General features: G+C 43.1%; 1 protein-coding gene across 1 annotated transcript in view; it reads left to right on the top strand.

The window, feature by feature from the left end:
* The window catches only part of LOC146861465 (uncharacterized), a 56,791-nt gene extending 49,561 nt beyond the window's left edge, over positions 1-7,230 (top strand). Inside the window, exon 5 of the mRNA XM_085645779.1 lies at positions 658-7,230. Within this exon, the coding sequence (XP_085501905.1) occupies positions 3,211-4,416 (1,206 nt within the window). The 5' untranslated portion in view covers positions 658-3,210 and the 3' untranslated portion in view covers positions 4,417-7,230. The remainder of the gene's footprint in view (positions 1-657) is intronic.
* Positions 7,231-15,116: the final 7,886 nt, after the last annotated feature.

Below are 15,116 nucleotides of genomic sequence, written 5' to 3'. Positions count from 1 at the left end.
AAAAACAAATTATGCATAGTCATGTAATATAAAATGTTGAGAAATTCCAAACATTTTGTGTAGCACACATTCCAACAGATCCACTGGTTGAATTAAAACTTCAACTAGGCTAAGGGACTTATTTACAAGCCCATTGCACCACTTGTGCGTCACTTTTATTGATGCACCGCCAGAGAGAGGCTTGAGGAGGCGCAACGAGGAGAAATACTTTTATTTCACCTCGTTTTTTTCTCTTTCTATGCATGCTGCATTTTGCAGCACACATAGAAAGATGATTGATTGATGATTGATGATTGATTATGTGCAGAAAGGTGTCCTGCACAAAATCAATCATCCCAGCAACGCAGGTACTCTTGCAAATTGACTCAATGGTGTCTTTGCTGGCGCATGGCTCCTGTTTGTGTGCCGGCGCAGTGGAGAAGGTAGAAATGGTGCATTCCTGTCCTTTTATTTTGACGCACAGCAAAGCAGCAGGATGGCTTGCTGCACTGCTGTGCGTCAAAATATTGTAAATGAGGCCCTAAGTTTTCTCTGTCGTTGACATGGCAGTGGTCTACAAGGTACAGAAAGTAAGCATTGTTTTGATGGTAAAGAGAATGTGAACTGTTTCTCATCATATGAAAGTTGCGCCTAATTATCTCTTTCTGCTTTTTGCAGAGAAAGCATAATGAGTTGCTACGCAGAGGAAGATCTGTTTGCAGAGTCAAAATCGAGGTCCTACAGGGATTCAGATCTGGGGCTCTTCTCGGACCCTAAAGATGGAAAGCTCTACGAAATGTACCACGGGACCACCGTGGATGCTGCAGAGGATATTATCAGAAATGGCTTCAAATTGACGAGGGATGGCAAGTTAGGGTCAGGGGTCTATGTCAGCAGAGCGACTCATATAGCCGGAAGATTCCCCAAGCATTTACGTCACAACAATGTGATTCTAAATCTGAGAGTCAATGTGGGTAAATGCATTAAGATTCAAGCAAAGGGGCACCCCCTGCAGAAAACCTGGCAGAGTCAATATGACTGCGCCTGGATAGAGTATGGGAACCCCTGGCTTGATTCCTTCCATGACAGAATTTGTATTGCAGATCCAAGGAGGATTAAAGTCATAGGTATAAGCAGTGCACCAGGCGGTCAGCGGGGCAGGCTAGAGGCCTTAATTAAACAATGCACAAAATAAAACGGTTAGTTGACACCGAGGGGAAGATTTACCAACTTTTCATACAACCCAGCACAGCAATCAAAGTTATTGTGCTCCGGTGGGTGAAAAAACATTTCCCATTGTTTTAGGCAACTTTCCAATGCAAATCATGATTTGTGTTGGAAAGTAAACCCCACCACAACACTTTGTGCTGGGTTTGTGTCACTTTTGTAATGCAAATCCAACACCAGGTATTAATAAATCTGGGCTTTAATGTCTAGTGATAGTAAAATAATCTGAAATAGTATCAATTAAAAGGACCGTTCTGCAAAACTGAGATGTTATTAGACAGATGCTGAAAACTTTGGGAAGAAGCACATTTTCTATGCTGACTTTTTTCTGACAAGCGATAAGAGTCCTAGACTCTAACTACGAGAGGATGCTCCTCCATCACTTCGAGTGCTATTACTGAGACCGACCTCCAGCCCCTGTGTTGCTTGTGCTGGATTTGAAGTTGTTTCTGCAACGAGTGGTCTATGTAATGGCCACTATTGATGTGATGTTCAGTCACACGATTCAAAGTGGAGAACAGGAGACAAGGGAAACCCTACTCACTGGGATCCAGGGTAAGTAGTATATAAACAGAAACAGTGGTTTCTGTGGGCTAGTACAGTTAATACTGGTAATTGTGAGCACAATGGCAATTCCCTTGTCTCCTGTTCTCGACTTTTAGAGCGGTGGCTGCACCGCAAGGGATTTATTCTGTTTCAGGATTTCCCATTAACCCTATAACAATATAGGGTCCGTTTAGTTGCTCTTGGGTTATGGTGTCCGAAGGAGAAGCTCCATATACACTGATGAATATATTGCAAAAATCTTAAGTAGTCCATCTTTGTTTTCCACACAACCAAGTAAATCTGTGAGTCTGAAACAACAATTATTGGAGAAATTAGAAAAGGCCAAGAAAAAACATGTTAAAACAGAATTATATGCTCGAATGCTAACCGATTATCTTAAGGCAGGCATTATTCCACAAGGATTGCAAGTCAGGAACGTTCCTGGCATCTTTCGGGAAGATACCAAATTCAAAGGGAATTCCAGCCACATCTCCACCACCTGTTCACGCCATTGGATGGTGCTGGGTGTAGAAACTGCTGTAGAGCATGCTAAAGCTGAATTCAAGGAAATAGAGGAACTAGAAAAAGAACTTCTAGGAGGGGACAGAATAGAAGCTAAAGCACTCTTAGATACACTGACCAAAAACATTGATGAGTTCAATACATTTGAGCTGAAGAAAAAGGCAGATAAGGTCACCAAGGACATAAAAAACTTCACCCAAAAAAAGGCCTATCCCTATCTCAGAGAGGACTACTACACAACAATAGGCACACAGAATAGGCAGAACACCTGGGGTAGATTCAGAAGGAATCAACCTATTACTTTCTCTGAATCATCAGGGGGCTCTGAGGACTCAGGCGCGCAACCAATTCCGAGTCGTTCAGACAACCACCCAAGTCAGACTTTTTTAGAGAGATGTGGCAAGGCCAAGGGCAAGACGTGATATCAGTACCCAGGAGAACGCGAGACCAGGCGGAAATGGGGTCCCCAACCAAATTAGACCAGGCAATACAGAGTAATGTAATACCAATCTTTCATCTTTCCCAACACATACTATCCTCAGCTGAGGTGTCCTTATTAAGTAAGGGTTTTTCGTATGAGATCACTGAACGTACCAACTTTTTAAACTTGAAAACCAAGCTTTTTCAATTTTTTTGCAAGATACGATTACGCCTGTTCATTAGAGATAGAGAACCCACGCAGCAAGATTTAGTGACAGGCCTAAAACCACCATCTACTTTCTACCCTTCAAATTCAATGATGCCACCCGAGCTAATAGTCTTTGAAAAACTAGTACTAGGTGGTCTTGATAACCTATAAACCAGCAAATGTTTCATACCTAGCATTTTTGTCACTTAAAAATAATAAGGCAAACATTCTTAAACCTGCAGACAAGGGAAGTGGCATTATGATCCAGGATCGCAAAGACTATCATGTAGAAATCCGCAAACAGATCAATGAAGAGAAACACTATAAAAAAACTAGGCATGAACCCATTGATAGACATTAGAAAAGAAATTCTAAAGTTCACCACAGAAGGTAAAGAACAGGGGTATATCATCAAAAAAGAATTTGAGTTCTTGAATGTTGAAGACCCAAGGATCCTAGTCCTGTATACCCTCCCTAAGATCTACAAAAGCACCACTAATTCTCCAGGACGCCCACTTCTATATGGGTGTGATTCGGCCCAGGAACCAATTGGAAGGTTCATAGACTTCTTCATCAAAGATTTTGTTCCAACACAAGAAACCTATGTGAGGGACAGCATGCACATGATTAATTTGGTAGATGGTATGCCCTATAACATCGAAACAGACTGTCTGGCAACTATAGATATCTCATCCCTGTATACTAATATACCACAGGAGGAGAGCATATTGATAATAGAGAAACTGTTGGAGTCCAGAACAAGGCCAAAACAGGTTCCCACAAGTTTCATTATCTCCCTACTTAGGATTGCCCTGCAATTCAAGTACTTTGTCTCGGAAGGTACTTATTACCAACAATGCTCGGGGACCAGCATGGGGGCTGTTTTCGCCCCAAACTTAGCTAACATCTATATGGACTATGTGGAACAGACTTTTGCTCTGAACATGACGAATGGGTACCACTCCAACATTAAATGTGGGAAGCGGCACATTGACGATATTTTTCTTATTTGGTCAGGCACAGAGACAGAATTTCATGATTTTGTTATATATCTCAACAACATCCAGAAACATCTGACTTTCACGGCCACTATACACAAGTCAGCTGTAGCCTTCCTAGACCTGAGCATAAAACATGATAATGGCACTCTTTACACCAGTCTTCACAGAAAACCCACGGAGAGGAACACGCTCTTAGCTTACAAAAGTCACCGCCCTCGGGCTCTAAGGGATGGTTTACCTTTTGGAGAATTTCTGCGGCTATGCAGAAATTGTTCACATAAGGAAGATTACATGAAAGGGGCCCTGGTACTGAAGTCTAAACTGCTTGCCAAGATATATCCCAACAGACTAATAAGGAAGTCCCTAAAACATGCTTGGTTCTGCCTGAGAGATGAATTACTACCCACCAAAGAAAAGACTCCCATTGACAGACTTATTTGTGTAACCACTTTTGGTGTGCATACCAACAGGGTCCACAATTTAATTAGAAAAAAAATGGGATCTGATAAGTAAATATCGATTTCACAATGGATCCTCCTATGTTTGCCTTTAAACGGGGTAAAAATGTAAAAGATCATTTGATACATTCCTCCACAGAGAACATCACTGTACGAAGAAACAGAATCCTGGAATCAGTCTGGGGGCTCCCTGAATTGAAAGGACATTTTAAAGGTGGTAACTGTGTCTCCTGTGCATTTACGTTTGATACCAACAAATTTGAACATGCTAATGTGAGACAGGCACTAGACCTTTTCTCAAACTGCAACACACGCTATGTGTTGTATTGTATATGGTGTCCTTGTAACCTACCATATATTGGACAGACATCTCAACCAATCAAAGCGCGAATCAGACAACATCGGAGTCGCCGCAGGTGTTCTGTCACCAATGCTCCACTGGTAACCCATTTTGTTGAAAAAACCATACAGCAGATGATATAAAATGTCAGATCATTGACAGAGCAATTGTTCCAGAAAGAGGCGGTGAAGTCACGGAAATCTTGCAAAGAATAGAGTGCCGCTGGATAGAAAGGACCAACTCTAATATGCAAGGATTGAATTCGGCTGCGGAATGGCGTGGTTTCGTGGCCTCATTACTGAACTGATAGACCAATGCCAACATTGATTTTGAAGAGCTCTAGATCCATGTAATTGTGCATCACCATTGTTCTACATTGTTCTTCGATATGGCGTTACTATTTCATTATCAATGCAAAAAAGGACTAATGTAGTTGTTGATACATCTATATTGATGTAAATGTACATAATTGTTGTTTTACATTCCTTTTGGTGATGTTGTGCATAAGTAGTGATTCATGTAGTGGGATTTTAACATGTTATAATACAATTTAATAATGATTTCACAGGCTCACAAAACTGTTTGCAGACTTTAGAATCGAGTGTATTATCAGCAGTAACATGCAATACTGGTACAGCATTCTGGCCAGCACTCACTCCTTTGTCCCTCGAGTATTTTCCTGGCCTATCCAGTGTCCTTGCAACACGTTCCACATAGTCAGACTTTTACTTTACAGTCATAGACACACCTTGGCTTTCTGCTGGTCACCTTTCTTTCATTTAAGCCTTGAAAACCGCTCCTGATGCAACATGGCTTTTCCCATTTCTACTTCTCAACAGAACACAGAACACCGGATTACACTGTCAGGCCGCTATCTCCAGTGATGCCTGCTGTGACTTCTGGTGTTGGCGGGCAAACCTCTTATTATTTGAGCGCACAGCGAGTTTCGGCCCCCTGTCATTTGAACGAGGTAGATGGACTTGTGCGGCTCTGCTGTCATGCGTGGCGGACACACGCGTTGACTATCTATTTATCCGGTACATCCTTTCCAGCAGATGGTAAGAAAATTTCCCCCCCTGCAGTTAGGCTAAAGGTATCTACTAGCAATCGGGAAAAATACCCTAATGGTAATCTGCTCACATTTCAGGTGTACATAGATTGACGTGTCTCTGCAACACAGATACTATTCGGATGTTTACCCCCACAGGTCGGAGTGGTTTGCATCAGCGCAATCAGCATTAATTGCTTTGACCCAGGCAAGGACGCTCTCAGTTTATTCCTTACCATTTGCATCGCCTAAATCTCCTATTTCTTATTTAATACATTCCCCCATTCTTTTCAGATACGCATCCAATTACACATAATGTGGTGTTCCTCTCATAACACCACACACTTCATCATTTTTTTGCGGATTGCTATCATTGACTCCCCTGTCAGTTTTTCCCTCACTGGGGTAAGTCTTTTTTCTCTCTCACCATCTGCCTTGTTTAGCAGACCTAATGTAAAACGGATGTTACAATTTTTGCTTTCATTCTCTTCCGCATGTGTAGCGCCCGGCTGGGTCCCATGTGAGTACCCTTTCAACACTATCACCTCCCTGGGGTGCACTTTGTCATGCTGACAGATATTTACCCTTTTCAGTTACAGGCCGCCCCTTATTGTTCCATACAACCATGCTGTTGTTTCAGCGCTCACACTGATGCTATCCTTCTCTTCCTTTAATTATAGATGTCACTACAACAATAGGTCCTGAAGAGACTCCATACTGGTATAGGGGTCAAAACGTTGTCGCCAACAATTAAAAGCGAACCATTCAACAGCCCCTATGATTGTATAAGGAGGCTGCTTCTATTGTTCATCATTTTTGATGGTCGACTTTACTTCTATTGGAAACCATTTGATTATGTCACAATATGTCACTATCTCTGTAGGTTCCATATTCACTGGGGACACTTTGCACTATATACATATATATATATATTTTTGTCGGATTTCATTGTTTTATATATATGAATAACTACTGTTATTACCAAACATTGAGTGGTATATGGTTTCTTCTCCTTTGGATAGCGACTTAACCCTTTTCTATTGCGATTGTGCTTACAATTACCAGTATTAACTGTACTAGCCCACAGGAACCACTGTTTCTGTTTATACACTATTCAAAGTGGTCACATTCATCCGTTCAAAGACTAGTTTTATGGGGAAAGCAGTTCACCTGGCTACTTTACATCCCCTTCTGACATCAGTGCTTTGATGGATGAACTTCCATCTTTGATTGTTTACATTAAGTTCCAGTAGGGTACAGTAAATGCAGTGGGAACCCTTCATTGCAGATTTCTTTTAACTTTTTCCTTCTGTTTTTCTCCCAATCCTATAAGTATATTATTGATTTGTTCCTCCAAAGCTCTTTGAATGCCCGCTCTATATATATTGATGAAATTTATCAAGATCACTGCCAAAGAAGATGGTGTTTTGGTTCCAAAAGATATGGTGTCTATAACTAATAAAGTTGTCTTGGTCACTTGCTTTTGTTGGGCTGTGTTGTTGCTATTGGCAGGCTTTAAGACTACAGTGGAAGCCCCTGTGATACTGCTTTGTGTAGTTATTGTCACCTTGGCTAGGGGGATAAAGAAAGTTGGTAAGTGAGAGATCACGAAGCAGGGTGGAGGCCTGCGGACCTCAGTGGGCTCTACTGGTGGTGCAAACGTTTGGTGGCAGAGAAAAAAAAAAATGAGTACAAAGCACTGGAGTGTCTGACATCTCCTGCACTGCAAACTGTTTGGCAGCTAAGAATAGCCCACTTCAATACCAAATGACAATACTAAAGGACTCTAATGGATGTAATCAGGATTCTCTTTCTGGAATGTATTTTGAATAAAATGGTTTATTATAATGAGATTCAGAATTAAATACTTTTTATTAACATTTTGTTGCCATAGCTAACTATCCGTCAGATAATATAAATGGGTACATCAAGCTCTGAAGTGACTAACAGGCAATCCCCAAACAAATCCCTCCCCTTGCATCTTTTCAGCTGTCTCCCAGGGCCAGACTGGTAACCCAACACAGCCCTGGCAAATATTGTCAGACCAGCCCCCATACGGTGCATAGTGAGCGGATTGAGTGAGTCTGACCACTACAAGTAGAGTTTTAGGGCCCCCCCCATAGAAAATCTGGGCATAAATGGTGCATTCTACAACACATATTTAATTACATGTCCAATCATATGATCTTTTAACGCATAGTAAATGATGAACTTACAGTGCGCCAGAACTCAACAATCTTTGTTGGGGCCCTCAATCATTCCTCACTATAACATTCGAACAGTGTCCCTCTCCTTGGCCCCTCTCTCACATGTATTTCATTTGCTTTCAAACACCTCTCATACGAGTGTAGGGTGTTGCAGCACTTTACATCACACACAAATATAATGATAATGAATCATATGTCTGTAAATCAGTGTATAGAAAATGTTACATAAAATAAAGGGGAGTGCAAAGTGTAGAATTCATGTCATCCATACTGGTAGACAATTTTTAAGAGTGCTTCCTCTGGAGATAAACAGACTCAGAATTCAGAATATAGCACGGTGGTCAGGTTTGGCTTCACTAATAAGAATTTATTTCTACCCAAACAAACCCTTTTTTTTGCAAAATTAGGATAATGAAAGGCTCTGAACAAAACATAACTTTCTAACCTGTCCCATGTAGTTTGCATGCAGCTCTTTGATGACACTTCATAGCTCATTGTGCTAGATTATGATGATGATCGTAACTTATGAAATGCAAGTAACAAAAGGGTCTCTGGGACAAAAGCAAAAACATGGAAGCTATGCACATAAAATACTGTTCTGCGATCTGCATGGTACACGGCCTTTGCAACAGGCATAATAACTCTCTGCGCTACCTTAGGTGAGTTAAAACTGCAACTAGACAAAACTCTGATCTCTCTCCAGTAAGTACATTAATACCTAGAGTTAGTTTGACACTTTTATTGATGCCTGAAAACTGATGGCTATACAAGGAACTCTGCAATGCAACAGGTGCTTTAAAGACTGCTTCACTGATCCAAAATCAGACCCCTGTAACAAAACCGGCCCCCACCCTTCCGGCCTCCATGGGAAATGCCTGATGCCCGGTATGGCGAGTCTGGCCTTTCTCACCACAACCCTCCCCAATGCTTCTGTGTCAAAATTAGGTTGCAGGGTTATTAAAGTTCTCAACTTCTAGAGTGCTAATCGTGTCCGCACCTGGACTAGATACGCCTTTATGATGCTGTCAGACCCTGGCATAATAGTCTTCAAGCTTAGAGGGTGCAAGAGTTTCAGTGCTCTGAGGTGCTTTGGGAATGCCAGTTCTTTAAAGTCTATGCTAAAGTAGCCCAGAAGGAAACCCATTGTTTAGTGTAAGCTTTCGCCTATCCCGGCAACAGTTTCAACAAGTTCCACTGTGCAGTCACGCAAGAGTTCCACTTAAGTAGTCTTCTTCCTCAGAGCTACTGAAACTGTCTCTGACCATCCCGAATGCTTGTCACCATACGCTCGAGTTTACCAAAATGCCACCTCTCTGTGGTAAGAGTGGGTTTGCACCTTTGTCCTTATTGGTGCCTTGCATGGAATTTAATATGACTTTGAAATGGCCTCACGTGCCATATTTCCTATCTCTCAACTGCCGCTCACTAGCCATGCATATGCTAGAAAATTACGATTTACTGATAGAACATTACCTAGCTGCAGTTTTCATATCTTGGCTGTCCAAATATTCAGAGCCAGATGTACTTGCAGCCATTCCCCAAGGCTATTCAATTGTCAGACTTGATAGGCTAGCGCTAAGGGGGGGGGGGGGATTGACATTATTTTTAAACAGTCTGTGCTGTGTACGTTTACAGATGTAGCTATTACAGGGTGTGAGGCAGCTTTTTTTCTCTTATTTATTCCAGCAATTTCACCCTAGCTGGGTTTTTGATTTGCCACCCGTGCATTTGGTTTTATGGCATCTTTAGCGGATATATTTCCACCATTTGTTCTATGCTATTCTAATTTCACTGTCATTGGAGACCTCAGTCTCCACTTTGATGACACTGCTTCTCCGTCAGCAGCCGCTTAGGTGGCAGACCAGGAAGTTCTCCAGCTCTCCCAATTGGTCCTGTCCCTCACGCATAGGTTGGGTAATACCATTGGCCCCATTTTTAGGTCGAGCCTAGCGCAGCGCGCATGCGCTGCACTATGTGAGGCTGCTTGTGAGCACTTCAAACCTTTCTGTGTGGGTCTGACTCCACCCACGCATTTGGTTGGCTGTTGCCTGTGTCATTTTCTTTTTATAGCCTACAAATGGCTGAAGGCGGGCACATGTCCCACCTTTTTGGCAAATGTTCACTCCCACAGCGTTTGGCTTGTGGGAGCGAGCAGCGGCACGCAGGCTTGCAGCTGCATTCCTTCCTCATCGTGGATCAGGTTACTAATTAAACACAGCGCGGTCGTTTTCACTTTAGCGGCCGCGCTTGTTTTGTTTTGTATTCTGGTACTTTTTTTTTGTTTGGTGTGCCACGATTATTTCATTCTCTCGTTGCCCACTCAATAAATAAAAAGGATAGCTCTAGCGGTGACCTCACACTCACTACCGGGCACTGTGCTTAGTGTCTCAGCACGGCGCCCGCTTCTATTTCAACATGAAGGGCGCACACAATCAACAACGGTGCCCATGGCTCACAGCCCCTCATCCCCAGGCACCGTGCTGAATGTCTCAAATGGACACCCATTTTTACTTTACAAACTCCAGCTATTTCACTCAGTGAGCTGCGCACGTAAACGAAAATGGTAAAGTCTTTACAAAAGGAACATTTGTACAGTAAAATCTGATTGCATGTAAAATCCAAACAATGCACCGCTGCTCCATGCATCCATGTGCCAAATCAGTTTTTTAAGTTATGTTTTCTAGTGCCCGAGTGTCTGCCTCTCTCTGCATGCTACAGAATAACAGTGGTCTGTAAATGTACACAACTGGAGGATTGGGGTGGTTGAAGGGAGACTTTCTCACTGCTTCAAGCAGGAAATATTTGTGCAAATTAGGAAGCTCTGCAGCCCTCTTCTTCGGCAGTAGTTTACATTTTCTAGAAAAACCTTCTTTGGAGACTTACATGTGGTGACATACATTTAGTTTTATATTTCAAATTCTTGGAGGTCATTTGTCATTCGGTGCTGTGAAGATATAAGATAAGATTTCCCCACAGGGCCGTAATCAGCAGTACAAACGCAACGCTTAATAGTGCTTGATAATTCCGTGCGCCCCTTTGTCTATAATGCTTGCATTCCATTATGGGGCCTTTACGTTTCTCACTTCTTGTGAGGGTCCTTTAATGTCCGAGACATCTTCTAAAAGGCAGGAATAGTTTGGCGTATTAAGCGCCTGCTGCTCGTTTATTTTCCGTGTGTTCTTCTTTGCGTATTGTATAAACCTCCAAGTGCACATCCTATGTTTATGGAGTGATGTTGCTAGCTGGCGATGACTTCTGCTGCGGGAGTTCCTTGTAGATCATGACAAAAGGTGTTATGTCTGTAAAACTACGCATGTTCTAATGCCAGTAGCAATTCAGGTGGTCAGTGAGGTTTGCCTGCAGGTTGCATGTTTACAGCGGCGTCACTAGGGTTGGTGTCACCCAGTGCGGTAACTCATGGTGTCACCCGTGCGGTCCGCATCCACCTAGTGACGCCACTGCACTGGGTGACACCAACCCTAGTGACGACGCCGCTGTCACTGATCGAGTCAGTAGCATTGATCAGCCGAGTCTGAGGAGGAATAGCAGATGACAGAAGGCGGATGTCAGCTGCGCGGCCTTCAACGCTGACTCGTGCTAGGATGGGACCTCAGTGCTTGGCCCAGGCACAGGTGTAGGGAGTTCATTACTCAGCTTTCAGTGAAACTCACTAGATAAACAGTTCTCACACTAATAGTAACATTTGCAATAATCTGGTGGTTAGCCGGCTCCTGAAATGGGAGAATGAGGGAAAGACTCACAGCAGCCGAATGCGTTTTCATTGTTAAACTGACTCCTACTTTAACTATGGCTAGCTTACGTGGGCACACCTTACCTATGGGCAATTGTAATGTAATAATCAGTCACCCCCTTGACATGTGGGGTCAGGTGGAGTTTTGGACTTTGCAGACGTCACCGGGAGTGATGCAAAGGCAGCCCCGGGGCATGCACTGTCCTGGGGTGCAGGAGGTTGTATGCACGAGCTTGCTGCAGCATATTACAACACTGTGCTTTCCTCACAGCCCTAGTCAGCAATGCCAAGCAAGGTGCCAGGCTCTAAACTGCAAGTGCGATGAGCAGTACGCTGCCCCTACATTCACTGGCCTCTCACGGGGCACCACCTTCGCGCAGAAACCTCCCCTCTGCATGACTGAGGCTGGTGAACGACCAGATCCTCGCGACGATAACAATTAAGGGTCTGTGATTGAAGAAAGGCTTAATGAGCACGTGCACATATTCACACATGCACACGGGGCACGCACAGACAGACATATACACACACATGCCCAGACATGTACACACACATAAACACATGCACACTCATATAAACAAATATACACATGCACACAAAAAGGTACCCACAAACGTGTGCTAACGCACATACCCACACTTACATGGTCACACCCACATCACACCTTGACTGCACTTCTTCAAGCTAACAATCACACCCCTTCTAATTAACAATGTCAGCTGCTTGTTGCATACCACTAGCTGTCCACCTGCCGTGAAAGAGGTCTGTGTATCACAGCGCTGGCTGTCCACCTGCCGTGCGAGAGGTCTGTGTATCACACCACTGGCTGTCCATCTGCCGTGCGAGAGGTCTGTGTATCACACCACTGGCTGTCCACCTGCCGTGCGAGAGGTCTGTGTATCACAGATTTGGCTGTCCACCTGCCGTGCAAGAGGTCTGTGTATCACAGTAGAAGGGTCCGTTTCCATATGTCGCTAATTTGATACAAAAAAAATGAGAGCAGGGAAACGCCAGCGAGGGATTTTGAATGCCCGAGCCTTAACATCGAAGATGACACAGGGAGACCGTGATTGGTCCAGCTTCGGGCTCCATGGTTGGCAGGTTTAGAGGCACTCGTGGCTGAGTCATGGCCCTGGGACAAGTCAAAAGCAGACGGATCTCTCAAATATTTACTCTATTTTTTCGTAGTTCTACTAAATCTAAACAGTACATTGTTTTAATAACACATAGCTGCATTTTATAATCATTGGAATTGCACAATGTAATGTACTTAATTGCAGATCTCAGAAGCATGAAACACTATAATTGGCCCTTGGGATTCTAACCCATAACCTACAAAACACCGCATCTTACTGCCGTACATTCAACTCACTGAGCCATTCGGCCAGAAATTATTTGTAATCTTTTTTAAATATGTATTTCCGTTAAAATCTCTGACAAAGGGAAACAATTTAATATTGAAATATAGGAATTATGGCGGGTACATTAGCACCAGAGCTCTGTAGTGGTGACAGACCGATCCGTGGCGGGTTACCAGCGGAAGTGTAGCCTCCAGTAACAGCCACGCCCACTGGGTACTGTGGTCTGGGAACTGCCTCGAGCGCCTAGCTCTCTTTTGTTTCTACCTTTGGGCGCTCCGGCCTCGTGCGAATGCGACATGCGTCACTCGTGCAAGTAGTGAACTGTCGATTTCAGGAACAGAACCAAAACCCAATGGTGCTGGAATTATTTTCAGTGTTGGTGCTGCCATCGATGTTTCATAATATCAAAATGGGGTAACCCAGTATCCCTCAGAACCTGGGCAGTTTATCAAAATAATACAATCGGTTCTGTCGGGTAAACAGTATTATTTCTAGAAAAAACTTTCATTTGTTTGTTTATATGAACACACATAGAGACCATAAATACTTTTCAAAACGGCTTTATGAATTGCATCATTCATAGATAACTGATTGCAAAGGCTGTCAAATGTGAAACATATTAGTGACAAAGTGACATAGTGCTCAGTGCTGTGGTGAAAAGTGCATAATATATACAATGTGACTTATGGAGGTACTGATAATTTACAGAGGCCAGTTAAGCGAATATTTGAAACAATCTGCAGATGGATTGAATGAGTCTTTTGTGCAGAGTATTTCCAACTGATCCTTGAACAAATGTCGACGTTTCAACCCAAGGTAGCGTTATTCGCTAGTCAAAACGGGTCTTCATCAGGACAGGGAGTGACAGCCAGAAGTAGGCCCAATGTAACTTGTGGGGCAGTATGTGAAGGTAGGCAAACAGGAGCAGTTGTATCCTGTACAACCTGGCTAGGAATTTGGTAGGTAAGTACGGTTAAATTCAAATCCTTTGATAGATGAGTCAAGCAGAACCGCATAAGGGATTAGTCAGAAGCGGCAGGTATGAGGATAGACAAAAGTTCTATCCTCAGAAGGAACGAATCACATCAATATCAGCTCGGCCTTGAGTAATTACTTCATACTCGGTAGCGCGCAGGCAAGCGTCCTGTCTCTCGCGGAGTCTCTCGGCCCAAAAGACTCATTCAATCCATCTGCAGATTGTTTCAAATATTCGCTTAACTGGCCTCTGTAAATTATCAGTACCTCCATAAGTCACATTGTATATATTATGCACTTTTCACCACAGCACTGAGCACTATGTCACTTTGTCACTAATATGTTTCACATTCGACAGCCTTTGCAATCAGTTATCTATGAATGATGCAATTCATAAAGCTGTTTTGAAAAGTATTTATGGTCTCTATGTGTGTTCATATAAACAAACAAATGAAAGTTTTTTCTAGAAATAATACTGTTTACCCGACAGAGCCATCGATGTTTCAGCACTGAAGTTGTAGGGATTGTGAAAAACAAAGCGTCACACAAAGAACAATCTTCTCTTTCCGCTAAATAACCGTTTCTACCTCCCTGCCCACTCTCCTTTGCACATTTTTAGATCTCCTCCCCTTTCCCTTATTTTATTCCCTCTCGTGCCCTCGCCTCTGCCCTGCCTCCGCCGGGTTCTTCCCTCGTGTCTCCCCAGCAAACTCTACACTTGTACTGTTAGTAACCTGCACGCCACTGGCGTAACGAAACCTGAGGGGGCCCCCCTGCAAAGTGCATGGAGGGGCCCCCTTCCAGACTTACTCATAGCTGACAATGTTTCAGATTGCTATGTGTCACATTTTCAAAATTTCAATGCAACTATGAGTGAGATTTCGACGAGTATGAGTAGCACTTTCTTGCGAGTAAAAAGTCAAGCAATAAAGAAAGTGAAACATAAAAATGTCAGAAATTAATTAGACCGAGGAACTCTAAGATCTTAAAACTGGTGTAAACCACTGCGGTGGCTGACCCATAATTACACTGAAATTATGAAAATGTCACATGTAGCAATCTGAAACCTTGGT

This window comes from Triturus cristatus, chromosome 3_1, assembly GCF_964204655.1.
Source record: "Triturus cristatus chromosome 3_1, aTriCri1.1, whole genome shotgun sequence".
Lineage (NCBI taxonomy): Eukaryota > Metazoa > Chordata > Amphibia > Caudata > Salamandridae > Triturus > Triturus cristatus.
This window is presented reverse-complemented; position numbering and strand designations above follow the sequence as displayed.